The sequence below is a fragment of the Pithys albifrons genome, chromosome 2, assembly GCF_047495875.1.
Source record: "Pithys albifrons albifrons isolate INPA30051 chromosome 2, PitAlb_v1, whole genome shotgun sequence".
Classification (NCBI taxonomy): Eukaryota; Metazoa; Chordata; class Aves; order Passeriformes; family Thamnophilidae; genus Pithys; species Pithys albifrons.
In genome coordinates this window covers 113,426,224-113,453,996 of record NC_092459.1, presented here as the reverse complement: position 1 = coordinate 113,453,996, position 27,773 = coordinate 113,426,224, and the positions used below count along the sequence as shown (strand labels likewise).

At 39.8% G+C, this 27,773-nt stretch overlaps 3 protein-coding genes across 11 annotated transcripts in view; 1 reads left to right on the top strand and 2 right to left on the bottom strand.

The window, feature by feature from the left end:
- Nucleotides 1-4,033: 4,033 nt before the first annotated feature.
- MKKS (MKKS centrosomal shuttling protein) lies at nucleotides 4,034-8,637 on the bottom strand. The gene is made up of 4 exons (XM_071582123.1): nucleotides 7,415-8,637; nucleotides 6,770-6,945; nucleotides 6,015-6,125; nucleotides 4,034-5,549 (listed from the first exon to the last, which is right to left on the bottom strand). The coding sequence occupies exons 1-4, from the start codon at nucleotides 8,403-8,405 to the stop codon at nucleotides 5,109-5,111; spliced, it is 1,719 nt and encodes a 572-aa protein (XP_071438224.1). The 5' UTR covers nucleotides 8,406-8,637; the 3' UTR covers nucleotides 4,034-5,108.
- Nucleotides 8,638-8,741: 104 nt separating this feature from the next.
- On the bottom strand, nucleotides 8,742-11,656 carry LOC139685379 (uncharacterized). Of its 9 annotated transcripts, none has more exons than XM_071582131.1 (3): nucleotides 11,583-11,656; nucleotides 10,396-10,628; nucleotides 8,742-8,831 (listed from the first exon to the last, which is right to left on the bottom strand). In XM_071582131.1, exon 2 carries the CDS (start codon nucleotides 10,609-10,611, stop codon nucleotides 10,417-10,419), a length of 195 nt encoding a protein of 64 aa, XP_071438232.1. In that variant the 5' UTR covers nucleotides 10,612-10,628; nucleotides 11,583-11,656; the 3' UTR covers nucleotides 8,742-8,831; nucleotides 10,396-10,416. The 9 variants fall into 9 exon arrangements, with proteins under 9 accessions (XP_071438232.1, XP_071438227.1, XP_071438235.1 ...); XM_071582126.1 differs by having other exon boundaries at nucleotides 11,579-11,649; XM_071582134.1 differs by having other exon boundaries at nucleotides 10,396-10,624; nucleotides 11,583-11,624.
- A 1,246-nt stretch (nucleotides 11,657-12,902) lies between these two features.
- Nucleotides 12,903-27,773, top strand: part of SLX4IP (SLX4 interacting protein) — a 71,666-nt gene continuing 56,795 nt past the window's right edge. Inside the window, 2 exon segments of the mRNA XM_071582125.1 lie at nucleotides 12,903-13,491; nucleotides 16,701-16,749. Coding sequence (XP_071438226.1) covers nucleotides 16,723-16,749 — 27 coding nt within the window. The 5' untranslated portion in view covers nucleotides 12,903-13,491; nucleotides 16,701-16,722.

Below are 27,773 nucleotides of genomic sequence, written 5' to 3'. Positions count from 1 at the left end.
GGCTGCCCGTGGGGTACTTGGGAGGGCTCACAAAATGGCCGCCCGTGGGGTACTTGGGAGGGCTCACAAAATGGCCACCCGTGGGGTACTTGGGAGGGCTCACAAAATGGCTGCCCATGGGGTACTTCCAAGGGCTCACAAAATGGCTGCCCATGGGGTACTTCCAAGGGCTCACAAAATGGCTGCCCATGGGGTACCTGGGTAGCCTGTGGGGAGCAGCTCCTTCCAGCAGCTGCAGCGCCAGGCCTGGCCTAGCCCAGCTCACAGCCCCTCTGCTTGAACAGGTTCAACAAAGGGCAAAATGGCCCTTGGCAGCGAGGAATATAGACATGAAATGTAGGAAACATGGCTGGAGGAGGTTTATCTTGAGCCAGGAGGTTTTGTAAGGGGTGAGGCCACAACTGGGCAGGCACCTGGCAGGAGTGATGTTAATTACAAGGAGTAATAAATGAGGGCGAGTTTTGGTTCTGGCTCTCCAAGTCTCAAGGTCTCTCAAGACTAGTCCTGCAGTCCTTACAGCCCTCTGCGAAGCGCCATCGCTGAGCCATCACCTGAGAGCCCCTCCATGGGCAGAGCAGCCGGCGGGGCCCACACAGCTGCCGGCTCAGCCTTCCCAAGTCATCACCACACACTGCAGAACTCATTTTCCCCCAAACCCCACTTTTTTTAACCCAGTCCTCACCAGGTATAACACATCAAACTACCAATATCATAAAGCTTTGAGGGAGATATCTAGAGTAAGTGGTTTATAAAAGAAAAGGTACCAATAACATGTTGACATTGCAGTGCTGCCACACCAAAGCTTAGCAGATAACATATAATAGTGTTACCATAACCAGCATCTGGTATTTCATGTGTATTTAATGTGTTCCTGAAAAGAGCTGATGCTGTCAGGACAGAAAATAATAATGACACCAGTAATCAGTTTGTAGAAGACAGATACACAGCTGGGGGCTTCAAGGCACACAAAGAAAGCTCAAATAAAAGCTTTTCATGTGAAGGTTCAAGTATAAAAATATTTGCAGTAAGGTACGAACATAAAGTCCTGAAGGAGTTATGGCTGCAAGATCTGTACCTGTGTTTAATGGTAAGGTCCAGAACAATGGAAGTCAGCAGAGTTGGGGACACAAAGTGCCCAGCCCAATCCTGGAGCCTATTCTGCAATTAATTTTATTGGTGTCTGGACTAATGACATAGTGGGTCTGCCTACAAATGCTGTATATACATACATGTACATTGCGTTTCTCCTTCCGGAATAAAGAACAAATCTATACATGCTTTGGAGCTTACAATACACACAACTAATTTATACCGTGCAATGCATAGATAAAAAATAAAGGTACTTCTGAACTGAGAATTTAAGATCACATTGTTACTGGTCAAGAAGTTATTTATTAGTACTGTGTAACTTGTCTCTGTGGGCAAACAAATAGAAATAACTTGTATTTACAATAACGGATAAAAGCCACTAATATTCTAGAAATAAACATTGTAACATGACTTCTCCAAAAGCCTGTTTGTGCCAATTACAAGCATGCTGGAAATAGTCCCTTTGTAATAAACCCACACTCTTTCTGCATATTCAGAACAGCAGTAAATACAAATCCAGTTAAAGTTTTCTTCCTGTGACATTGAGTGACTCACAGATAGTGATTTTTCTGAGATTAAAGAATATAGTACTTACATGACTCAGTTCACGTGGCACTGCTGAAAATGTGACAAATACTGCATTTTGCTACTCAGCACAGGAAAACAAGGGCACAAGTCAAATTCAGAAATTCAGGGTTTGGGTAAGGGGAATTGTTTTGTAGATGCTCTACTGTGCTTGTGATATTCCAAGCACCATTTTTCTCACAAGCTTTGACAGCAATAAATACTCTCTTCACTTACCAGGATAGATCTCACACTGTAACAGCTGTCAGCCTAAAAATGCCCAAACACTTGAATAAAAAAAAAGAACATTAAAAAAACCAACAGGGTGGTGTTATGCTACCAATACTGTAAGGTTAGGTTTCCCAAACTCATAAATCTGATTCTACTCTGTCTTCAAGGATTAGCACCATATGAGTATCTGCTCCAAAATGCAGAGCACAGACTCTGAAGGCACACATGACACATACAGCAAGGATTGCTGATGTGTCTGACAACGCTCATCATGAGTTTCAACCATTCCTGCACAGAGCCTTAAGGTCACATTTCTCTGTGTGTGTGTACTGAAGATGTAAAACAATAAATCAGATTATTGTTAGCCACGACATGCTGTAGCTGAAACTTCAGAGAAAAAGAAAATGCATCCAGGTTCAGTACACAGGAAGAACAGGGGTGTTTATCCAGCAGACTCATTCAAGGAGTCTACATAAATCCTGGCCAAAGTTCCCTTCATTAAATTACTCTAATATTTTAGCAAGGATTTGAGGGTTTTTAAAGTATCTCTTTCTTTGTTCCTGTATAAAGAAGGAATTCTTCACTTGACATCTGGATCTTAGAACTCTTCACCCACAAATCTTTGTTTTCTAAAATGGAAATGGACAGAAAAAGACCTGAGATTTGGCTCAGTGACTCTACAAATTCACAAATCAGTAGCAGAATCAGTGAAAAAGCAGCTATTCTGCATTATTAGCCAATGCCAAAATAGTAATGTTTAATGGTAATGTCTACTTGAAATAGAACATAATAATATACATAAAGATCCCTAAATTAATCAGCATTTTCAGGTCTTCACTTTGAAGTTTTCAATACCTAATGGGAACTGAAATACCAAACACTGAACTGAGGAGCAACTATATCAAACTGGCATCTTACTTAAATATGCTGACCTGAGTGATTATAATATCAGCATTTCTTTTCCCTCCTCCTCAGCCTGGGGCACTAACACAGCTGAGAAGGCTGGAGAGGAATTTTTTCTTACTTCTTGTGCATTATCAGTAGAATTATTAAAGTTTAAATTAACAGCCTCTGAGCAATCTGTGGAAATCAGACACGACCGAGGTCGTGATCAGAAAACATTTGTCTCTTAATAATACTTGTATAATACTAATTTTTCCCACTAAGCAAACTTTAAATGCCACGGGGAACAGGAATAAAACCATAGTGGCTTCTCAGAGGCCTTGCAGCTGAGGATATCTCATTTTGTCAACTTCAAAACACAGGGGGAAACCCTTCCAAATGTGGAAGTTCAACAGTTGCTGTTGAATCAAGAGTCAAAATTCTAATTACTTGCATTTCAAACAGCATGTGAGGTTGTATTACATGTTCCCATTAAAGATGGGGCAATACTCACCCTAAAGGCTCAGGAGCCACAAGTGAGAACTGAGTCTGAGATGTGCATGAGCAGCAGAGCTGCTGCTTATTTATCCTTTTCAGTCAGTGGGGGACAAAAAATCATTGCTGTTAAAATTGTCAATATGTGAAACAATCTTTAGGTATAAATTTTCAGCTACTTACCAAAATCAAATTTAATTCTTTTGTAGTTTTCTAATCTGTGACTTTCTTTAGGGGAGAATTAAAACCATTATCAGCTCTGATTCAAGAGCTGCAAACTGGCCTTCAGATACCAAGACAAAAGAACACTCACAGCTACTTCTACTCAAATATTGTCTTAATTTGCACTTCACAGCTGTAGCCACTAAACCCAACATTTTCAAATGCATAACAAGCTGCTATTATAGGAAGTAAAATACTCTAAATCAGAACTATGAGTTACAGACTCATAATTAGATGAAGCATTACCAAGATTCTTCTGTGCCTTAAGATATACACCATCATTTGGCTTCATTATTCCTGATGTTTTCATATGGTTCATGGTATATGGGAGGATCAAGATATGAAAGCAGCCTTTTTTTTAATCAGCTTTGAACAGCCTCCATTCCCAACCCTTGTAACATTCTTTCACAAGCTCCCCAAGGGTGCCTTATAGCACCAAAGCAATCGTTTCAGGTCATAAAAACATAAAGAACTTTAAATAACTTTTCAATTTTTTCCCAGTGAGAAAATGATTTATGCTCTTAAAATTAAAAGGACTTTGTACAAAAGGTCTGGAAAGATCTGGTTTTAATTATATATTTCAAAACTGAGCTATACAAAACAATTCTACTGCTTATACTCAGTAAATATATTAAAGACTTAAGAGACCAGGAAACAAATCAGCAGACTAGACTATAAGTGCCTTGGATGTTTCCTGGAGAAGCACATCATGAACAATTTGTCCCTTGTGACTGGAAACAAAGAGGGAGAAGAAAAGTGGCAAAGAAAATGAGTTTAAGCAAGAAACTGTAATATCCCTTTTGATCTTGCATGCAAGCTAAGAATGAGAAAAAGTTTTGATCCTTCAGTCCACAGTCTTATTTAAAGATCAAAACAAGCCTGAGCAGCTTAAAGCCTTACTTCATTAAAAGAAGCCATGCACAGTCAAAGAGTTAATTGAATGGTAAGTGGGACATTCTTTGCCGAAGCTTTGCCTAAGTGATAGAAACTTCACTGCAGACTGTCCTGTGTCCCACAGAAGACAATCAAGGTCCAATTTACAAATGCTTTTTCCACCCAGTCTGCTGTTTCTCTTCAAATCTTCTATTACCTACCTTAAAAGCTCCAGGTTGAGGTTTTATAACTTGCTAAATAAATTACATACATTAACTAAAATCTTTAAGCCATTGAGAAACAGAATCTGCACATAGTACACAGTGACAAGAACTTGAGAAAAAGAATTTAAAATAAGTGGCTTACAATATCTGCAAAGAAAAGCCCTTTTTACCTGCAAAATGAAAACTACCAGTGAAAGTTCTGCATTACAAAAGTCTGTTTGAATGTGTAAAGCTTTCACTGAGACTACATGAATTCTAATCCATCACATGTTTTCTCAGCAAGTGAATCAATTTTTCCCATTCCTCTGAAGATGCCACAGAGCTAACAAACATCCACAACTTTCCTTTGTGCAGAGGGAACATGTTAAACCTTTAAGAATGCTTGAGAGCACAGTAGATTGACAATGTGAAGAGTAATGGCCAGCTGTTCAATTCAAAATTTCTCTTGTCCATATTCTAACACATTATACACTGCCCTGCTTTCAGTGGAGTACCTTGCTGGGCAACACAAATCACATGAGATCAGAGCTAATTTTGATCTTCAATTACACATGAGAGATCCAGAATCAGGTTGGTTGTCTCCAGAGCTACTTGTAGGCCACTACACTTTGCAGCAAAGCAGTCCAGTGTCAGAAAGTCAGTCACCTTTACTGAGGGCTCTTTAAAGCAGCCCTGCACAACAGCAGAGCAAGAATGGCCTTGCAAAATCCTCCAGGTGAGGTCCTCTGTGTTACCATGAATCCCACATCCACATTTGGAAACTACATCTGACCAGTTTGAGACAGAGGGAAAACCTGATGGAACAAACCAACAGTGTCCGTAAACCATGTCTGTAAGAATTTCAACTTCATCATGATTCAGAGACAGAGCTACAGACTCCAGGGAACAGCAAAAGCCATCAGCAACCAACTGGTATTGTGTCTGAGAACAACCCAGGTCTTTAAAAGTGCTGGTGGAGAGATTAGAACTCTAAAAAAGAAACCAAAACCAAAAGTTAGAAGACTGTTTTACAGAAATGATTTTACACATGTGTCATACTGCTGCATTTTTTCCCAAACCAGATGGATCAGTTCTAACTAAAAAACGTTTATGTCGTGATTATTCCACAATAGGGAGGATTTCTAGACAAGTGAAAGGGGAATGCTGCATTACCACCTTTCAGTATAAAAACTCTACACATTTTAACACTTCAAAACATGCACTTTCTGTAACAAATACTTAAGGATTCACAAGTACAAATTCAGCATTACAAGTCTGAAAGATGTAATTAACACTGTTTCAAATAGACCCCTTTGTCTTACAGTAGTAGTTAGACAGCAAAAATCCCACATTAATCTGGAAAAGACAAGTGTTTTAACTGCAGCAGAGATTCTACTTGAATTCTTATTTCTTAAGTATATTAAACAGCTTTAAAAAACCTTATGTCTTACATACCTTGTGTCTTATGTACGAAGCCAGGTGAGTTTCTGTACAGCCCCCTCCTAACAATGCCAAAGGTTCCTTCATTGTTAACTGCAACACATGTTCTGCAGTTTGACAGACACGCTGAAAACCGTATCAAATTCTTGTTAGACGAGTCCTGATTAATACAATGTGTCCCACCAAAAAAAAAGATTGAACTAAAATTTTCAGCAGTTTCTGGTACAGATTTCATAAACTTGAATTACATGTGGATATAAAGCTGCTTAGTGTTTTCCAAAACCATATTCACTTAATGAGAAAATATCTTTATTTGTCCATACTACAGAAAATCAGAAATAAAAAAATCTGCATTTTATTCCTTCTTTTTGCAAAACAAGGTTATATATTAAAAAAATCAAGCAGTATCAATGATATTTCTAGAGCAACTATTTAATGCAAAACTATGTTTGACTATTTCAAGAGTTCCTGCTTGCATTTTGCTGGCACTTTTTATTTTCATGCTCTTGTAGACCAAGTAATGAGAATGAAAATACTTATCCAGCACGGGCCTCAAGAACAGGTGTTTCTGTCTCTAAACACCTTTCTGTATTAAAACAGAGGCATGAAATGAATGTGAGCACTTCAAGGATTTTGAAGTTCTGGAAAAGAATAAACTTCATTTATGCACTGAAGAATCATCTTTCTAAACTCACTATATTCCTATTTCTCATCACTTTTTTGTTAAAAATGTGACTTTTAAAATAAAGATTTCAGAAAAATTTACCTACCTTCAACTCATCCCATGCTGTTTCACTTCTGTTACAGAGTATGAAGCTGCAGATAATGGTGTCCTCTGGAATCAGATGCACAAAACGTTTGGAACCGAAACTCTCAATCCTCACATCTTTCAAACTTCCATAAGAACCAGGAGACAACAAATGTATGGAAGCCACAGGCATTGAGCCTGCCAATTAGGAAAAGCAGAGAACAGTATGTAATGGTATCATCTGTTGCATTTCATAAAGTATGAACCTTTCCCACCTTGACTTTTCACATTCTTCAATACTTGACATTTTAATCTACACAGGAAATCACAAACCAACAGGTTTTAAGTGCAAGGCTTGGTGACAGTTTGACAAAAAAACCTCAAAACAGTAATTGATTCATTCTCATTAAGTAAGTTTGAAAATAAAGTTACTGTAATTGGGTATCCCTCATGCAGCAAGCAATAATCCCCTCCGGTATGTCATTGTTAGAACCTGCAAAGGACCAATCTAACCTTAAAAATGGTTTTCAGACTGGGAAAAAACAACTCTTGCTCAGCTCCTAAGGTAGGATCCAGAAATAAGAACCCTTACTCTGCAATGATGCCACTCCAGATACTCCTGATGAAAATTTGAGGACAACAGTTTAGTTCAGGAAACTCCTCTTACCTGTCATCCGGCTCAGGGGGTCCATCAGAGAGAGCCCAGCTCTGTCCACAGCCAGGACACGGTTCTCCTTCAGGTACTGTTTCAAGGATGGATGGATCACTTTCTGGCACACTACAAGGCCAACCTCATCATTAACCAGCTGCTTCCCTACATTCAGCAACTGGTTCAGCTCTGCCATTTCTAGAGAAATTCCATGATGGACTGCTATAGTTCCTTCCTCAGGATTGAAGCCATCTCCTGACATGGACACACAGAAAAGGGCAATCTTGATCATGTTTGAACCAGTCCTTTTGACAGCAAGTGGTTTTCCCAATTCAATTTCTGGTGTTTCTATCAGCAGTCCAGGAAGAACAGTAGAATCCAGAACTCTTCTACCTTTCACAGGTACTATTACACACTTCCCTAAAACAGCATTAGTCTCAACATGACATGGAACAGTAAATAAAAAAGCCTTTAAAACCAGCGTGGTGAGATGATCAACCTCTGTTTTATTAAGCATGCAAGCAGGTTTGCTCATTAAAACACTACGTACCAAACAAACAAGGGTCTCAACGCTGCAAAAATCCACAGCCACTCGGCAACCACAAGCCTCAGATTTAAGGTAGTCCATGCACAAACTCAAGAGATGTCTGGTTATTTTAATGACAGTGCAAGATGCAACATTCAGGCTTCTAAAGCTTTCAATCAAGCTACAGCACAGAATGGCAGTAAACAAGCCACAGTCGCTGAAACGCGAGACGTGGTTCTGTACCGAGGCCGTCAGAACACGCAACACGGGGTCGGTGATGGAGAGGTGCCTGAGGAGAGCAGAGGACTGGGAAGTTGTGCAAACACAGCCTCCCACACCGTTGTGGAGCTGTTTGAGCCTACCAGCAGGACCATAGCAAGATTTAAATATTCTGCTAAGCAGAGAGAGCGACTGACACAATATATCTTTAGTTAAAGGTTCACTAATAAATAACGGAGGCTTTTTAGCTTCAAGACGAGACATTTTCAAAGTAAGATTTTAATTCCGGCCAACAAACTGATTCATTTTCACTTGGATTTATAATTCATATCACTTTTAAAACTTAAAAGTGGTACATTTTAACTAAGGATTATTGTTTTCAGTGTGAAACAGTACATGCAATAAACAACATTCCTGTGACTGCTCATGATCTCTTAGAATGAGGCTTAAATCACGTTGCAACATTGATGCATAACGACAGCAAGAAGCCATTTCACTCATGACGATCTCTCTTAACTTCCGAGTGTGATTGAGCAGATTTTTTTGCAACAAAGTTTACGAGCATGCTTCCAAAATGGACTCCTATCACTGACAGTCCTACTACAAGCAGCAGGTTCTTTCTATTCCAGGTAGTTTTCTTCATCTCTTCTGGCAACACTCACAGATGAAAAGCTTCAAGGTCAGCTATATCTACAATAAAAAACAAAAGAGTATTAGGATAATATTGCATAGCTTGAACTGCTATTTCATTTTTCACAAAAGAGAAAAAAAAGTTACATAAGGACAAATACTGTACCACAGAATCATTTGGATTGGAAAAGACCTTTAAGGTCAAGTCCAACTGTTCCCCCAGCACTGCCAAGCCCACCACTGACCCATGTCCCCAAGTGCCACATCTATTCAATGCCTCTGGGGATGGTGACGCAGCCACTTCCCTGGGGAGGCTGTTTCTGTGCTTGACAAGCCTTTCTGTTAAGAGAACTTCCCCAATAGCCAATTTAAAACCCCCTGGCACAACTTGAGGCCATTTCCTCCTGTCCTATCACTTGTTACTTGGGAAAAGAGACTGACTCCCATCGCATTACAACCTCCTTTCACTTCAGGTGGTTGTGGAGAGCAGTGAGGTCCACCCCAAACCTCCTTTTCTCTAGGATAAACACCCACACCTCCCTTGGCTGCTCCTCATCAGACTTGTGCTCCAGACCCTTCCCCAGTTTCACTGCCCCTCTCTGGACATGCTCCAGAAGTTCAATGCCCTTTTTGAAGGGACGGGCTCAGAACTGAACCCATAATTTGATGTGTAGCCTCACCAGTGCCAAGTACAGAGTGACAATCACTTCCCTGGTCCTGCTGACACTATTCCTGAGCCAAGCCAGGTGTCACTGGCCTTCTTGCCCACATGGTCACCTGAACGCTTTTCAGTTCAGAAAATCTACTAATCTGATAATTACTACAAGCATACAGTAAACAAAGATACAAGCATATTAGTTATGCTAATAATATATTGTTAATAACCTCAATTCTGACCCCCAGTCCATACTGTTTTACCTGTAGGCCTGCAAGTAACAGGCCACTACAAACTTCACTGAATTGCACTGCAGTGTCAGAACTACAAAGACAGCTTTGTGTGACAGTTTACAGCAACAGTAAAAACAAAAGAACTGAACTACTCAACACTGCTTGCCAGGCAACCGTCAGAAACAAAAGTTTTGATGTTCCAACAACTTCTAAGAAATCCGATTCAAAGAAAAGATTCTTATTTCAAGCTGCCTAACAGGAATTTTCTTCAGTTCTTCAAACACTTTCAAACTTAAAGGGATATTTATTTACACTTCCATGCAACCTCCACAGTACTTGAACAGCCTTCATACTTAATTTCATTTAGTTTTCTATTGTATTTACTATCCCTACAGAATATGTTACTGTGCAAAGTCACAATTGTTTCTGGGCAGGACACTGTTACAGACCCAGCTACAAGGGCTGAACTGTTGCCTTGAAGTTACTGGGGTTTGATTTTAAAAACACATAACACCATCCCTTAATTGATTCCCTCATATAGGTTTAGCAGTAGTTTTTGAGTTTTATCATGCACTTTTTGGGTCCACGTAACTACAAGATTAACTCAGCTGCAAAAAAGAATAAAAATCTGAAAGTCTCAGGTTAGAGCAGCAAGGCTGTATCTGTTAGAAAATATTCATTTAGTTGACTCATCTCCTCCCTCTAAGATACAGATACAACTCATTAGGCAACTTACCCACAATACACAGTACCAATGCTATTTTTCTTTATTATTTTGATCGCTTTGCATCATGTATGTCACAATCCCAGGTTCTGGAACACCAAAGTCCTCTCTCTTCACTTGGAAAATAGGACTGGACTTGATGTGAAACCAGCCCCAGTGTACCAGCCCAAGGCCAGTTCCCATAACAATCAGAACTTTGTAGTCCTTCCAGATGGTTTTAAGACCCATTGCACACTGGCATCTACCTAGGTAAAGATAATTTATTATTTTAAATATATTCTAGAAATAATTTTTTTTACACTATAATAATAGCACTGAACAGATGAAGCTGAATGCTAATATCTTTAATTACAGTGCAGCAGATGATTAAAACACAAAACAACACAAGAAAGTCTTACTTTGTGAACTTAAAAGGCACAAAAATAACCTCAATTCAGGCATTTTGAAATGTTAATTGCTACATTTGCTTCGAGCTTTGACATACTAAATCTTAAGCACAACAAAGCTTTATCTAAGTACAAACGTTACTGCTCAGACGGTAAATATTCGAAGCCAAAAAGCTGTTTCAAAATACACCTTTTCTAGACCACCCCCTGCCTCCATAGTTAATACAACAACTCGATGACTAACTGAGCTAGTAAGAGAATATAGGACTTTTAACTTGCAGGCAAAGCAAGCAGCGATGCTTCTGACCCCACTTTTCTATGCCCAAGGGGCAGCTCTGCCTGACCACCTCATGTATTCAGAAGCTACAAAAGCACTGGCACAAACACAATAATTTAACCCCTACATAACAAAAAGGTGGAAAACACTACTTCCTGTGGGATTTCACTAAGAAGTACCAACTTCAAGGATAAAACGCACGTATACTCAGGTTTTATACCAAAACACCTCACTGGGCTGGACAGCTACAGAGCCACGACTCGGGGAGTAAATGCTCCTACGCCTGCCCAACTCCATCAGCCTGACAAGTATAAAAGACCTACTAACCACCCCTTCATCGCGATGTGGAGCCCTCACAACCCCCTGCTCCTTCCTCCTCGCGTCCCAGCGACCTTGAAGCGCGGGCAGCCGAGGAGCAGCGTCTCCCTCAGCCCAGAGGCCGCGGGCACGGCGCGCCTGAGGCTTCTCTTCACTTCATGAGGGAGCGAGGAAGGCGCTGCCCGGGAGCCCACCTGGGGAGATAAGGACTCACCCACCCCCAACGCGTTCAAACGCGCCCCGGCAGGAAGAAGAAGAAGAAGGAAAAGCAGCACGACCCGGACGTTCCGCCCCCGCCGCACCTCCCCGCTCGCCATTAGCCGAGCGCCGCGTCACTCGTGGCCGGGCCCGCCTCAGCCCTGGCGACCATTTTGCGTGCGGGCAGCGCGGGGCGGGCGGTGGCGACGGGCGCGGCCATTTTGGGTAGGGCAGGATGGAGGCGGGCGGCGGGCGCGGCGCGGGGAAAGGCATGGTCGCTTATCTCGCCCGGCTATCCCGGGAGAGGCACGGCCGCTGGGGCCGCCTTGTGCCTCCCGGCTGAGGCATGGCCGTCTGGGTCCCCCGGCTGTCCCGGGAGAGGCACGGCCGCTGGGGCCGCCTTGTGCCTCCCGGCTGAGGCACGGCCGTCTGGGTCCCCCGGCTGTCCCGGGAGAGGCACGGCCATCTGGGTCCCCCGGCTGTCCCGGGAGAGGCACGGCCATCTGGGTCCCCCGGCTGTCCCGGGAGAGGCACGGTCGCTTGGGCCGCCCCGGGACCGGCCGCTCTCAAGGCTCCGGTCTGTGTTTCCTCCTTAGTTAAACTTGTGAGGGGCTCCCTGGGAAGAGCCGGGGCTGTGGCGGCTCTCGGTCCCGCTCGGCTCCCGCCGCGCCTCCCTCAGGCGCCGCCTCAGTGGGTTCACTCCGGCGCCGCCCCCTGCACCTCATTCCTGCCCGGCCCGGCAGCGCTTAAAAATATGTATCTATATATCTCCCACAATTGTCTCCCTTGCTTATCTCCTGCTGCAGTCTGGTCGCGTTACGCGAGCGCACACCGGTCTGAGCTTTCGTGTGGGCGGGCAGAGATGCTCTGGCCAGAACAAGAGCAAAGGAACTTCGTTCCCTGACCTCAGTTTTTCCTTAGCTCTTCTACTTCACTGTATTTGCTTTTTCAGAATTCACTCCTATGACTACTGGGGTATTTTTCCTGTATTTACTGTTTTCCTTGCTATACTCAGTGCAGTTGTCAGGAATTTCTCGTTTTATATTCACACATTAATGGATGAATTGGTTTTCAATTTCGTTTACAGTTCCAGAGTTTATAACTCTAGCCAAATGACAAGTATTTAATGCCTAATCTCCACACAAAAAGGGGTATAATGATTTTTTTCATTGTATAATCCCTTTTTTATTGTTCATTGCATTCAGCTGTTCCACAAAAGTTAAAAAGAAAAGGTGTTTATCAGTACAAAAAGATAATAGTCAGCACGTGTCTGTGACAGCCTTCTGATGTTCCTCAGAACCTCTCCTTCCTCTAGTTCTATACAGTTGTGTGGTGAGTGGGAAATGTTTTTGAAAGTGAATTGTTGAACTAAAGGTAAATGGGCAGTTCATGACCGAAGGAGGGTGGATAACAATGAGGTAAAAAGACACTGATTTGGTGCAAGAGTAGTTTTCAATGGTTAAGTGGAGTAATTGGCAACAGCAGGCATAAAAATCCTGAAATGGCAAATTGGGAAGATTGTGGTACATCTTTTATAGAACTACAAGTGTTTTAGTAGAAGTGTGAGTAGCTAAGTATTGCACTGCTCATCCCAAGCTTGGAATCTGCTTCCAGAAACTGAGCAGTGCTGGACAGTGTTTCACTCCAATACCTAAGAACTCAGGAAAACTTCCTCTTTTCTGTTGTGACAGTTCATCTTGAACTATAAAAATAGTTAATATTAACTTATTCTACAGACTTCCTTAATCAGCATTTGTGTGTTCTGTTTTCAGGTGGCCACCTCTCCCCACTGAAGGCAAAGGCACCCAGAGATGGGCAGCGTGTGAATAGTTTGCTGCCATATCTTCAAGGGTGTGCCACGAATTTTCAGTTCCTCACTCCCTCTGAGTTCCAAATTCCATCACCAGAGGAAGCTACTTCTTGGCTAAGGTAAGATGCTGTTCCTCAGCTGGCAGAGAACACTTCTACTCACCTTCTGGGAGGCCTCGTTTTTGGCCTCTCCTGAGCATCTACCATTCGACTTGACATCAAATTTATGAAAGAAAGATATTCTGTCACATTATTTTCTAAGTGAGTCTCACTCTAACTACAAGCAACCTGTGTGTTTAATTCTAAATCATGTTTTATTATACAGACTATCAAAATTTTAGATGTTGAAATACTACAAATATCACATCAAGACTTAAGACTTTTTTTTTAGTAGATACGGTTTCTGAGGGAAGTTGTTTTGCTTTATTTTCTTATCTTTACATTTCCTCATGTGGAGTTTCCTTTGTTACAGAAATGGTATTCCACAAAACAGTCTTGAAACAGCAGCAGGTATATTAGACCTGTAGGTTTCGTGGTTTTTTTCAACAAAGAAAATGGAAAAGTATTTTTGGGCTAATTGGCTTTTTCTTGTACTATTGCTGGATGTTTTTGTTTGTTATCTGATGCCTTAGTATTGGGTTTTTTTAATCTGTGTCACTCCAGTGCCTTTCCTGCTGGCTTACATATCAGGTGTATTCTATTTTGTTTCCTGATGATTTGCTTACATTTATTCTTTCTGCTGTATTTCCTTTCCATTATCTATATGGTCAATGCAAAGAAGGGATAGTTGGCAGACTCACAAAGTCAGTTTACTTCCAGGAAGAGCAAATTGAACCAAAGGTAATTGTTTTTTTGCTTTTCCTTGTAATGTTTTTCTTCTATTATTTTGTAAACTGGATTTAGAGAGTGTTTCAGCCTGCCAGAAGTTCTTCTCCAGTCAGTAGTAGCGGGCTTGTTGCAACAGTATTATTCTGGAAATTGTTACAAAAAAGGAATTGGTGCTCTCAGGGCAAGTTCATCTGCTTTCTTTGTTCTCAAGCAGAACATGAGCATTTGGGTAAGAGGTGATGATCTGGCACATTTTGTTGCAACTCTGCTACTGTAAGGATTGATGAGAAAACATTGCGAGTCCAAATAGTGTTCTTCAGGAGCAATGTTATAAGGAACTGAGAAGCTCAGGTGGTTTTCACTTAGTGGCTGCCATTTTTCTTCAGCATCTCTTCTCAGCTGGTTCCAACAGCTGCTGTTTCAAGGATTCCTGAGTTTCCTCTCCTACTGAGATTCGTCTTATATTTTCTCTACATTCACTTCTATAGAGTGGCCCTTACTGCCTGGCTGAACTAAATACGATGTCTCGAGTGATCCAGTGCTCTGTTCCTTGCATTGTGCTTCTCAAAATCAGTAAAGTTGTCAGAATTTACTCTGAGAAGACTGAAAAGTTTCCAGGACTGTTTTGTGCAAGGAAGAATCACAGGAGTGTGGCACAAGCCCTGATGGTGTTCTAGCTTCTGTCTGCACAACTGTTATTTTAAATTTATATATCATTTCTCCTTACTATTACTGTGCAGCTGATAAAAAGCTCTAACTTTGAGCTTTTTCAGAGCAGAGTTGAAGCATTTTATTAACTATATTAGGGTATATTTTCAGTAGTTACGTGGAGAGTGGTTCTCAGTTCAAGCACCTTTTACCCTGGTTACTGTAAAAGCCATTTTACTTCTCACTGTTTGCAATGCTTTTACTGGTTTTGTATCTTACTGCTTGGATATTCATATGATATTTAGAAAAAAATCATTGAAGTACTTGAGAGTTTTCTTCAGGCAGTGAATGGAATTGTGCCCTCATTACTTTCACTTTTTCTCATAGTTATTTTGAAATCCTCAGCATTTGAATATTTGGGATGGAAGCCCTGTGTTTATTTTGTTTAAAATGATTACTGTTGCATCATAAGATGAAAATTATCTGTACCTATGCTGTGTATTTGTACAGGGGGTGTTTATCTTGTTTTGCATTTTTTTGAAGTCAAATAATGATAAAAACTGCATTTTGTGACACTGGAGTGCCTGACAGACACATGTGTGCCCAACCTGACTTGTATCCTGAAATTCTGACAGCTCTGTTGCAGTGCTTTGCAGTGACTTGAAGTTGCAGTGACAAATGTGTGGCTCTTCCTCAATTTTTAGTATTTTCCTATACCATCTTTTACAAAACTGACCAGATTTGTCCATCTCAAGAGAATAATCCTTTAGAGAACTTTAGAATATAAAAGGCAGCTCTGTTCTCAGTGTGGTTTCTGTTGCAGTTTGTCTATTGCAGACACCGGCTACTGACACTCATTTGCTTATTTTGCTTTTGTATTGTTTTTGGTTTTATTTTGTTTTGATTTTGTATTGTTTGGGTGCTCTGTTTCCTGACATTACACTGAGACCCCGTTTCACCTGGTTTTCTGCCCAACCTAAGTCTCTTGTCTGTTGCCTCTCTTCCTATCCTGTGTGAAAACAGAATGTATCTTGATTTTTTTTATTCCTGTTTTTTTTCTAGATACTAATTAGGTCACATAGGGCCCATTGCATGTCTTCTGAATCCCAACATTGTGGGATTAGCTGGACTTTCATGAGTTTAACCCAATTTTCTACTTTTGACAAATGAATGTCTGGCTCCTGTTTATGTGGAGGATGATGAACTTCCCAGGGAGCTTTGATGTTTTGACAATTATTGTTGTCAGTTTGGAAAAAAATCTTAGCAATTAGTTAGAAGTTTCTTATTGAGCCCAGGAGAGCATGTGTTTAACTTGCAGCATGAATTAATGCTTCCTGAGTTACTTGGGATGGTCTGAGGGAGGGTCAGGGCTGTGCAGCTGAATGCACTTCACTCAGGATCCCAAATTAAGCAATCCAGATCCTGTTTGGGATAAGCAAGAGAAAAGTGTGTCTAAAGTTCACTTTAGTTTTGTGCAACCACAAGGCTCAGGTTGCTTTAAGTGTGTTGTAGTCTAAAATTATAAGTATACATGATGTATATGTATTTTTAGATGTATGTGCAACTGCTGTGCACAAAAAGCTGTAGTTTTCTACTTAAGAGTTGTAACTTTTTATTCCATACGTTGGATGTGAAGTGCCCAAACAGTTAATGAGGTTCACTAAAAGAAACCAACACAGGTAACAAAGTTATTCTACTTTAATTAAGACTTTTCCTTGGATTTCTTAAAGCAAAGGGTTTGAAGACCAGCTGTACTGAAAAAAATGGATGATAGATATAAAAATGCTTCTTGATTGGTGTATAGATCTGAATGTTTCTCCAGTGCTTATCACTTTTAATTGTTATTTTTATAGGACCAGCTCACACTGACCTATCATGGCATCCAACAAATTTGTCATTAAGGTAAGTAGAATGTCACAGCTTTAAAAAGAAATATTTGTAATACTCCTTAGAAGGTGTATGTTGATTTTAAAAGTTAATGATGAAAAGGGACATGCTTCAGGCTTCTGGTTACATTAACGTACTTGGTATCAGCTTTTCTCTCTGGAAACTTTGAATCATTGCTGTGTCAGAGCAGAGTGTCTGAGGTCAGCTGAGGATGAAAATCATGTCACTAAAAGTGATTAGTGGTGTAGTTAGAATTTGAAACTGGACGAATTCTCAATAAAACAGTATTTGCCACCTGAAATAAAATTTTGCATTGATTCTCTTCTTACTGTAGTCTTGCGTAATTTCCAGGTAATCTCAGAGTTCCTGGTTTAAGGTGATGCAAAGTTCTTAAACTATTTATCATGCTTGACACTTTATTTGCCTCTTTTTTTGTCTCTTTTCCCATTTTCAGGGATTGGTTGTTTCACATCCAGTAAAATGTCATTGCAGTTCATTTTGCAAAGAGTCCCAGACTTTTGATTACGTATCTGAAGTGTAATGCTTTTCAAAACATTCTGTGAGAAACACAGCACTTCATCATTGTTCTCCTGTATCTCCTGTAAGAGCTTTGTCAATAACTAAAACTAATTGGGATTAGCACAATATATTTTTCTTCTGGAAATGTTTTTCAAGGAATTTTCTGAACAGAAGGGACCATTTCCTTTGTAAATAAGCTTGCCTTTTTTGGAGGGCAGCTACAAAATCCTTCCTGAGTGATCAGGCTGTGGAAACTGTTGGTTTTGTGGGTAACCAACCTGTTCAACAAGCAGACCAAGCACTTAATTTTTGTGAGCTGTGTGTTCTTTTCCAAGGAAAACTACTGTCAATTAGTGGGATGTTTGCTATCATTTTTTTACTGTTTAACAGGATTGCAAACCTATAATTGACAGTATCATGTCTATGTAATTGAGTGCTGCTGAATAACTCCTAGTAGGAGAAATATCTTTGATTTTGAGCACATTTGAGCTGATACTGTGTGTCATTGGTGTGGGGAACAACAGCAGCTGAGGCTGAGGGGATTTGCTTTTCTCAGCTGAGAACCCTTGACGTCATCAATATTAAGATAAATACCCAAGAAAACAAGTGGTGTGAATTGAAATGCCTTCACCAGGTAAAAAGCCTTAAGATTCTTGGCTGCTGACCCTGCATCGTTGCAGCCTCATCATCCAGCACTTTGCAATCACAGAGTGGTTAACATCCCTGACTTCTTGAGCAAGGAGCAGGTGCTCACTGAGCGTGTGTTTGTGGGTGAGCAGCATCACAGGTACAGCTTTTGTGAGTGCCCAGGAGGAGCAACCTTTTCTCTCTGACGCTGTTTGAAATACACAGGTAAGGTTTTGCATTTTTCAGTAAATTAACTTTACCTTGACCTGACTGAAATTGTCTTTGTACACAGATGTGTAACATTTTGCTTGTTAGGTCAGGGATTTTGTGTGTCTGGTTTTGCTTGTTTACTTTCACTAGATTTTTATTTAATGCGTGTATTCTCTTTTTTAAGGCTGTCCAGCTTTCACATAAGTTTTGTGAGGAAGATCCATGTGTAGGTATTCCATTAAAAAGCAAAAAAAACTAGTAGTCTCACCCCTCTCTGCAGTGGGAGTACAGAAAATACTATAATCTTAATTTTAAATTCCTTGTGTTTAAACTTGATAGGACCATTGTACTGACTCTGGAAATGTTCAGATCATAGTCCTGCTGGAGTGAGCCCACAGGAGGATGGTAGAGGGATGGAGCACCTCTCTGGTGAGGAAAGGCTGAGAGGATTGGGATTGTTAAGCCTGGAAAAGAGAAGGCTCTGGGGCAAGCTAATTATGACCTTCCAGTACCCAAAGGGAGCCAACAAGAAAGATGGAGAGAGACTGTTGGTTTGGATTAGGTATCAGGAATAAACTCTTGGCTGTGAGGGTGGTGAGGCCCTGGCACAGGTTACCCAGGGAAGGTGTGGATGCCCCATCCCTGGAATTGTCCAAGGCCAGGCTGGATTGGGGTTTGAGCGACGTGGTCTAGTGGGAAGGTGTTTGAGCAAGATGATCTTTAAGGTCCCTTCCAACCGAAACCTTTTCACTATTCTGTGTTTCACATGTGCCTCACCTTGTCTTCTACAGACTCTATTTAATAAAGCTCTTAGATTTTATAAACATGTGTATATTAATCTTTTTTATAAGAAAGCGAAAAGTCCAGCTTATCAGTCTTTCAGGTCTTAGCTGAGTGGCAAGTAATTAAGTAGAAAACCCCTCTAATGTGTTTAATTACCTCAAGGTTCTTACCGGTTAGGTCTGGGATCTGTACCCCAATGTGATGGTCGGTTATTGCCAGTAGAGGGAGCAGTTGGCCTGTTTTTGAGAGGCTATCCCAAGCGTTGCTTTATGGGCAATTAAGAGGGATTGAAATAAACTAATTGATGCAGTAAAATAGCTTTAAACCTTAGTACAAAAACTACAGTTAGGTCCTAAACACACTTGCTTCGCCTGCCAAGGGGCTGGATGCTGCAATTTTGTGATTTGCAATAGGTAGTATTTTATGCAAGTCAATTTGGTCATTGATTGTCAATTTTAGGAAATATTGATACTTCATAAAGCATTGCATGGTAAAATAACCCCACCACACGAGTTTAATTAAGCTTTCTATGTGTGTTGCTAAAATATTTTACTGCTGTTTTGAGAAATAAATCTTAACTTTAACTGGTTAGGCTTAAAGCAAAATCATGAACTCTATATGGATTTCAAAAATAATATCACTAGGGCCTTGTTTAAAACTTTGGATAAAGTAGAAAGAGTTGCTCTTTCAGAATTGTGAAAATTGACTTTATTCATGCCAAGCTGCAGAACTAAATATAGTCATTTTTATGGCTGCAGTAGAAAAATTTCATTTACTGTTTTCTGCAATTTGTTCATTTGCCAAACATGGAAGACTTTGTTACTACATTTCAATAACTCAAAGGGAAGCTTTTTTTATTCTACTGTTTCCTACTTGGAGAAATGTAGAGCTCTGTTCTATCTCAGATTTTAGGCTGTTGCTGGCACATGTCTTAGATTCAGCTAATTATAGTTTCAGTGTTCCCTCTGGTCATCCAGCTCACTCTGCAATTGATTTTCAGCAGTGTTGCTCCTTGTTATCAATTTAAATTATTGCATGCTGGTCATATATATACACAACTTTTTTGATTCTTCCTACTTCAAACTTTTTGCTTGTTTTAAGTGGCAAGTTCATTTGAAAGAGCCAGCATTGTTTTCTGTTTTATATTGGGAACAAAGCTGAAAGTAGTGGAAATGATTAGGCAGCAAAATGACAGTGGGACTGTAATGTGATCAGTTTTCCTCTTCAGTTTGCTTGTGTGGGTGTCATGTACTTTATTTTGATGTATCTTAATGTAATTGTGAAGATACTTCTAACCAAAGGCATCTTAACACCTCTGTTTGGATATCTTAGAAGTGCTCTACAAAAGAATGTGTAGCAACAGCATTGATTATAGGCCCTAACAGTAGGGAGGAGGAAATGGAAATGCATTTTCCTGTCAGACAACGCTCCAGTATGGATTTAGTGCTGTCCAGGTCATTTTAGGGCCTGCTTGCAGAACTGTACGCGGTCTTGGATCTGGAGTAAAAAACTAAGCAGCTTATTTTGAAGTTTATTTTGATATTTCAAGTGCTTTCCTTTTTTAGCTACTGGTTGAAATCTAATACAGTGACGGTGTGTCTACAAAGGTTTCCCTGTCAGCCCTGCCTGGCTGGCTGATTCTTGGGAGACATCTGAGTGGGCTTGGCAGGTTAAAGTTCACTTTTCTGTGAAGTGTGTCCATGGAGTTAGCTGATCAATATTTCTGTAAATATTTGTGGTTAAACCACAACAATATTTTTGTAAGAAAGTGAAGTGTTTGCTTCTCCTTGGGAATTGTTTGGAGAGAAAAAAACTAGAGATGAGGAGGTTTTCTTACCTGATTTATTTACCTCTAATCCCATATAATGAGCGATGAAGGGCGGTAGATGTGCTTACTGCTTGGTAAGTCTGTAGATACATGACTGCAGTGCTCTCAAGTGGAGAATAAGGAATAGTTTGTATTCAAGGGGTGTGTGTGTGTGTATTGTGACTGCTCAGACTTACTAGACTGATAGTACAGCTGCTTGTTTTACAGATGTAGTTGTGAATTTGTTGGCTTTCTGATTCCTGGTTTGAGAGCTAGAGTGTTTTTAGAGGGTACTTGGTTAAAGTAATTAACACATACAGCATTTTCTGATGTTAATTTCTCTTCCCCATTTAAAACCAAGACATTTATATGTGAAATTCCTGTGGTTGGAGTACTCCCAAATGTTTCAATAGGAACGTGCTAAAATTAGGCTTTTGTGATTAGATAGAATTTGTAAAAGTATTTTAAATCTTAAAACTGGGGTTCTAGTGTTCGCCAAACTGATTAAAGGTTGTTGAATTTTATGTGTATTGTGTATTCTTATACTTGCTGTTTTGGTCTTTAAAAATGAATAAATAGCTATATTAACCATTAAATAGTGGTTTTCTACAGAAATTTTCCTGAAGCAGCACTGCTCAGAACAGCTGGAAATGCAGGTGGCTGGAATTGTTGTTATCAAGTAGCATCACACACTTCACTCAGCTGTCATGTGTGTTTCTGTGTGAATGCAAAAAGCATCATTCTTGTCTAAAAGGGCTTAAAAGTCTTAAAGGGGATAATGAAAAAGAGGCAGGGGGGAATATGATTTAAAATAGGAAGTGCAAACAGTAATAATGGATGGAGTGACATCTAGTTAGTTCTCATTCTTAATGCTCCATTTAATTCCCAATTTCATGGAACCAGATATGGAATGGCTAAAGCGATGAGTAAATAAGTTCCAGAAGAAACAAAAGAGGAAGTTGGGAGGTAGAGGGGGGAGGAAAAATAAGTGTACAATCTAATTCTAAATCTCCTGGAGTCAATGGAAGTTTCCTCACTGACCTCAGAGGATTAATTTTCAAGCCTGGGGAAATGATGAGTGGATGAAGAGTTGAGAGATTAAAGTGTTAGCTGAAGGAGAAAGGAGTAGGAAGCCAGAGGGATAAACATCTGTAGTGAAAACACTGCTTTCCTGGGGATCACTTCAAATAAGGAATAAAAGGAGGTTCAACTTACATTACTTGTTTGGTAATTCAAATCTGATTAGTTTTAAAATTAGGTTTTTGGTAATTGTCAGTACCATACTGCTGTGACAGTGGTCTGGGGTTCTACATACATACCATACTAACTAATACTACTTTTTTTAATGCAGTGAATTCAAAGGTGTCTCCATGATATTTGCCACATGCCTTATTTCTGACCAGCACTACCAGAGTTTACACTCCACTGTTGTGCTTTTTGGAGATCCTGGTGGTGCTGCCTCCTTGACCCCGGAGTCCAGCCCTGGAGGAGGAAGGGATGGGAAACATGGAAGGAGACTTGAATCTCTGAGTCCAGCAAAACATCAGGGCTTAGCAGCGATGCTGGATGGGGTCACCAAGTGTCTTTAGGTCCTGGGAGAGGCTTCAGCTTATGCTGTAGGTGAAATTCTTCAATTCTTTCCAGTGGGTTCAGATGGAGGTGAGTTGGCTGGGAGGTGAAGGGATCCATGTTTTGTGTAGTACCTGCAACAAACAGCTTAAGGATGCAATGATGCCCTTTTTGCTCTTGATGTTATAATTAGGAAAAGTTAATACATATTTTTTTGTATTGTTTTATGTGACCCCTCCCCACTTTGGAGAATGTAGATGGATTCTAATATGTGGAAGTAATATTTTTAATGTATGTCTGTTTTGACAGGATTATGGAGTAAAAGGGAGAAGAGTGACTGACAACACATTTTTATTCTTTCCTGATGTTTCATCCATGTACTTCAAAACTTCCTTAAAAGGCATCTATTTTTAAAAGCACAATTATTGCTTAGTTTCAATTCTCAAATAAAAGCTTGGTTGCTGGACATTTTGTGTTCCAGTTTCGGGACATTTTGTGTTCCCTGCAGCACTTACTCAACCGTGACTTTGCAGTATTTTTCTTGAGTCAGTAGCCAAACTTTTCCTTAAATAATGGCACCACAAGACATGGCAGCCTGGTTTTTGTTGTGCTGCAGTCACTGCTGAGCCTGAGCACTGATGACGCTCAGCTATTGTGAAAACCCTCCAAAGGGCTGATAAAATGATGACTCATGGTCACCTGATGAAAACAGATTCATTACCATGACTCCAGAAAGTTTAGCTCCCATGGAAGTGTTTCACTTCCCACACTAGTTCTTCTAAAAGAAATGATGATGCAGTTATTTTTTAACAGTTGACAGCTGCTCAATTAAGCTGTGACAGTGTGGTTGGCAAAAACTGTGAATTCCAGACTTTCTTAAAAAATAGTTTAAGGAACTAAAGCCTGTATGAGCCATGAAGGAGTTGCAAACTTTCTTCACAGTGTTACTTGGAGTGATTTCTGATCAAATTATATATTTCAGATTTCATTTACCACTATTGAATTAAGTTCTTTCTACAGTGGATCTGACCCAAACCTCACTGATGTCAATGGGCTTTGGATCAAAGCCTGTAGGAGTACATTGGTAGCACACTGGAGCTTAACTAAGGACACAGTAATTTATCCTCAGATCAGTTTATCTGTGCTTTAAGTGTGTTTGTCTGTAATGTCAATGTCTGAAGAAGTTAGGTTGGAAAAATATGGAAAAGCGATACAGCCAAATAATCAAATATAAATCAACTTTAATTCCACTATGAAAAGAGTAAAATTAAATCCCCTGTGTTGCTGACTTGTGATTATTCAGTGACTGTGAAAAGATGGATTAAAGACAGAAAACAAAATTATGAAAAAACATTACACTAGACCTCAGATGTGTATGATTTTATGTTATAAGGCAGAAAAAGGTTCTCAGTAAATAATTGAGTGTAGGGTGGTGTGGGATGGTTCATTCACTCTTAAATGATCAGGAGTTTGACTCGTGATTTTTTGTCTTGCACTAGTTCCCCTCTTTTGAAAGTCAAAATATTAAATTATTTCAAGTGTGAACTATTGAAACTTTTGCTACAATAGATAGTGATTAATATAAAAATATTCTCATTCTTTTAAACAGATGTCGACTAAGTAAAATTCATGCTCTAAAATTTAACATGCAGACTCGCATATTTTTTCTGTTATATCTTCATCTCTGTTTTTTTTTCAATTTATGTTTCCAACTGGCTCATCTTAAACTTGAATAGTAAACATTATATATTTATTTTGTACCAAAAAGTGGGACTTGTATAGTTGGAAAAAAAAGAGGTCTCATCAGAATTGAAAATTTACCTTAGATATTAAGGGGGGGGTAAAAAAAAGATAAATTTCTTAGTTGTTGTAATATCAGTCATACAAACTTTGTCAACAAATTACAAATGGAAAAGTCATGGCTTGTTTGTGTGGTGGTGTTTTTTCCCTGAGCACCTCTCCACCATTTTTATTACCACAAGCAATGTCGTAATGAAGAGGCAAAGTGTTGCAGATTTAATAAAGAAATTAAGTAATAATGTTCAAAAAACCTTTGAAATACTCTCCATATTGTGGCTTGTATTGAGAGCTTTGACTGAGGCATACACAGGAGACAACTCTGCCTTCTTGCTGCAAAACAGTGTTTTCACTTGGGAAACTGGGAAAAGAATAGTTTGTGGTCTTGATCATGTGCAGATGTTTTTGAAGCAAAGTCTTCGCGTCAGTGGTTGGAGTGTTGCAAGGTGATCTTTTCCCCCTGGCTGTTAACACTTTGCTGGGGAGGTACAGCCCATTTATGAAGCCTTAAGGGCAAGTGTCACCTTTCTTGTCTTTGTCACTTCTTTGAGCGTTCTTTGCCATATCTGGTGTGTTTTACAAACAGATCCTTGTGCATGAAATCCTCAATCACCAAGCAACAGCAAACTGGAGATTTTTATTCCTTTCTCTCTGTAACTCGCATGTATGTATGAAATAGCATTGAAATGGAGAAGCACTGTAAAAATGTTGCATCAAAAGCTGGTTGGAAGGTAGTCAGTTGTTAATCTTGAGGGAGAGTGAGGAAAAGAGCAGAGATAAGGAAGAATGACACAGTGGTTTCCACACAAGAAAATGTGTCATAGCCACAGAACATTTTCTCAGCATTTTCATATCATTGACGACTGAGGTTTGTAAAGTTACTTCAAGAATTCTATCCTCATTTTACTCTAAAAAGTTGTGCAATAACTAAGCTAAATTAAGCTCTGTCTCATGTGCAAGGTCCTTTTTGCAAGGTCCTGCTTAGTTTCCTGGAACTGGTAAGGTGCCTGGCGTAGCTGACACCATTCAGCTGGTGAAACAATAGTTTATGTAAGATACAGTTAAATGCAGCCTTTCAACCTCAAGCCAATATTCTCTTATTTTAAACTGAGCTGGTTGCCTTTGTTCATTGAATATACCAGTGATTTAATAGTGCTCATAATGGACCAAATGTACATGGTTGTGGTTTCTCCTGCTTTGTATCACACAGATAAAGGCTGATAGAAGAGCAACATACAGCTCTGGACAGAAAATACTTGCTAACTAAAGAAGTGGGAAAGAGCTAAATTGTGGGCCATTAAAAGAGGATCTGTTCAATGCCAAGATCCTCGGATTTGACAGTTAGTAGGGTCATGCAGAATACAACTTTTCCTTCTTTATTTTGACGTTCCTATGGCATAAAAATAGGAAGGAGAGTAATTTAAGTAGCTCCCCCAGAGTGTGTTGCCCTGCCATAATAAGGTAATCTTCAGCAGTGGAAAACAACCTTCAAGTTATTCCCTTTGTGATATTGTTTGCAAATCTCTGGTTCTCATTTGGCTGAGTGTTAAACTGACACAGTCACAATCCTCAGCTCAGGGAATGTACAAACAGCTTTGATGACAGGAATAAGCCTGACACATCAAAAGTTGAAAATGAAGCCTATAATTTAAAAAAGCAATCAAACAACAACACAGTCTCCTCTCAAACAGTGAGTACTGAGTGTTTGTAGTGCAACATGAAATAGCTGAATAGCAGTGAGTGGTCATTAAATCATCATTTGTTGCTGTGGGGGGAATAAAAGAACAACATTGGTTTATAGATTTCTTCAGCAAATTGATAGGATTTGTCATTAGTTTTAAATGTTTCCTTGGCAATTTACACATATTTCAGTAAATTGAATAGAATATTTAATTTTGCTTTTATTGTTTAGTGAAAATAAAGTGGTGTTTAGAGATGACCTCAAAAGACAAAAAATGGTTAAGGAAAATGTGTCTTTGTCTATATCCCTTCACCCTGATAATTGGCAGGAATTTTGATTTGTAGAATATATGAAGAATACAATCAGGGTACTTGCTGATTATGAACTAGAAAGAGATTTAATTACAGATGCTCAGCATATTCTACGTAGTTCAGAGAACTCTTTGCTGACTTGAAGCCATTTTCTACAGGGCTATTAAGATGGTTCCTTTGTTGTTGCTATTTTGGATAGGCCTACATTATTGAGCATGTAGGAGCTGTTGGGATTTAATCTGCTTTTGTAATTTCCTATTTGAACTATGATACAGATTTTGTGAAGGAAAAATCCTGTGATGAAGAATACAGTAAAAAAATATTGTAAGTTCAGAAGTGAAATGATACTCTGATGTTTAGAACCTGCCTCTTTGGATCTTTTGCAAGCATCAAGAAATCTCACAGTATTTCAAGGTGCACACCTCTGTTGTTGGCAGGCACAAGGTGAGGTAACTTATTCATGTACCAATCATCATGAAGCAGCATTCACACTCCAAACAGAGCAAACTAAGGTGGCAAAATCCAATTTCCAGATTTGTAAACAGGCCAGGCCATTTGTTGCAGTATTGTGAATACCAGTGGTGATCACAGGGTCCTAAAACAATAGAAAATCTGATCTTCAGTCTGGACTACAAAACTAGTTTAGAAGGAGACAGTACTTCTAGAATTTATCCACAGAGATACTGGTGACTTTAAATTGACACAAATAATAGTTTCAGGATAGGGCAATATAAGAAGGTCAGCTCCTTCACCGTGAACATCTACTCTGTAGTGATGCCCAAATCAAAATCATCTCTGCTGCTGTTGTCCTGTTGGTACTTGGTGTTGAAATACTACTTTTGTCTTTGGATTGCCACACAGATTTGGTGGTAAGCCCCTGATGAGCCAGTGGTACACTCACTTCTCTCATTTGACTGTCCACAAGTCAGTTCAGTGACCCTTGAGAAGTTTAGATTAGTTTTCTTGTGTTTTCAGTAATGCTTTGTGGGTCCTTCAGAATGTCCAAATGCTATATGTTTAAATGTCACAGTATTAAGGCATTAGTCCAAATCTGTTAAAATGTCATTTAATTCAAGTACTTTGTTATCCATTACCTTATTAGTGTGGTGAAAAGAAAAGCTGCAAGGTTTTGTAGTTTTCTTGTGAGCTGGAGGTTCCCATGTATTTAGAGTGAGGATTCCAGGCTTTTCCACAAAGTGAGAACACCATGGAAGTTGTTTTCTGTGGGAGCTCATTCTCAGCAGCAAAGATCTCCCTTACTTTTATTTTTATGTTTACAGCAGCACTGTACAGAGCCTTACAAATCAGACAGAAATAGGGAAAGGTGTAAAGTGAAAGTGGCAGGGTTGTGTAATAGAATGTGGGAGGTCAGTCTCCTCTGGGGGAGAGAATTTTAGCATAAGCTTTCTCCTGTACAACTGTTGTTGAATAGCAGTAGAGAATGTTCAATCTTTTTAATGGCAATTTAATACATGAAAATGCAAAAATGTACCGTTTATTTTCTGAGTAACAGATTGCATGTGAACAGATAATGGATGGGATTGAAAAAGCAGGTGGTGCCTAAAGAGAAAGGCAACTTGCCCCTGAATATTTGTGTTTTCTGGAGTTCTTCTCTGTGACTTCCACAGGAAGGTTTTGCAGTCTGGCATCATGCAAAATAAATTCTCAGCCTTTCTTTGTTGTTTGCAGCTGAACCAACCCAGTAATGTTCCTGGGTGTAGAGCAAAAGCTGAAT

Excerpts from the sequence above, each read along its gene's own strand:
- MKKS (XM_071582123.1), bottom strand. The coding sequence starts at position 8,405 with ATGTCTCGTCTTGAAGCTAAAAAGCCTCCGTTATTTATTAGTGAACCT. Across the intron at positions 6,126-6,769 it reads CAGCATGGGATGAGTTGAAG|CGTGTCTGTCAAACTGCAGA; the intron begins GTAGGTAAATTT and ends TACGGTTTTCAG. Across the intron at positions 5,550-6,014 it reads CTTCGTACATAAGACACAAG|AGTTCTAATCTCTCCACCAG; the intron begins GTATGTAAGACA and ends TTTCTTTTTTAG.
- LOC139685379 (XM_071582131.1), bottom strand. The coding sequence starts at position 10,611 with ATGGGTCTTAAAACCATCTGGAAGGACTACAAAGTTCTGATTGTTATG.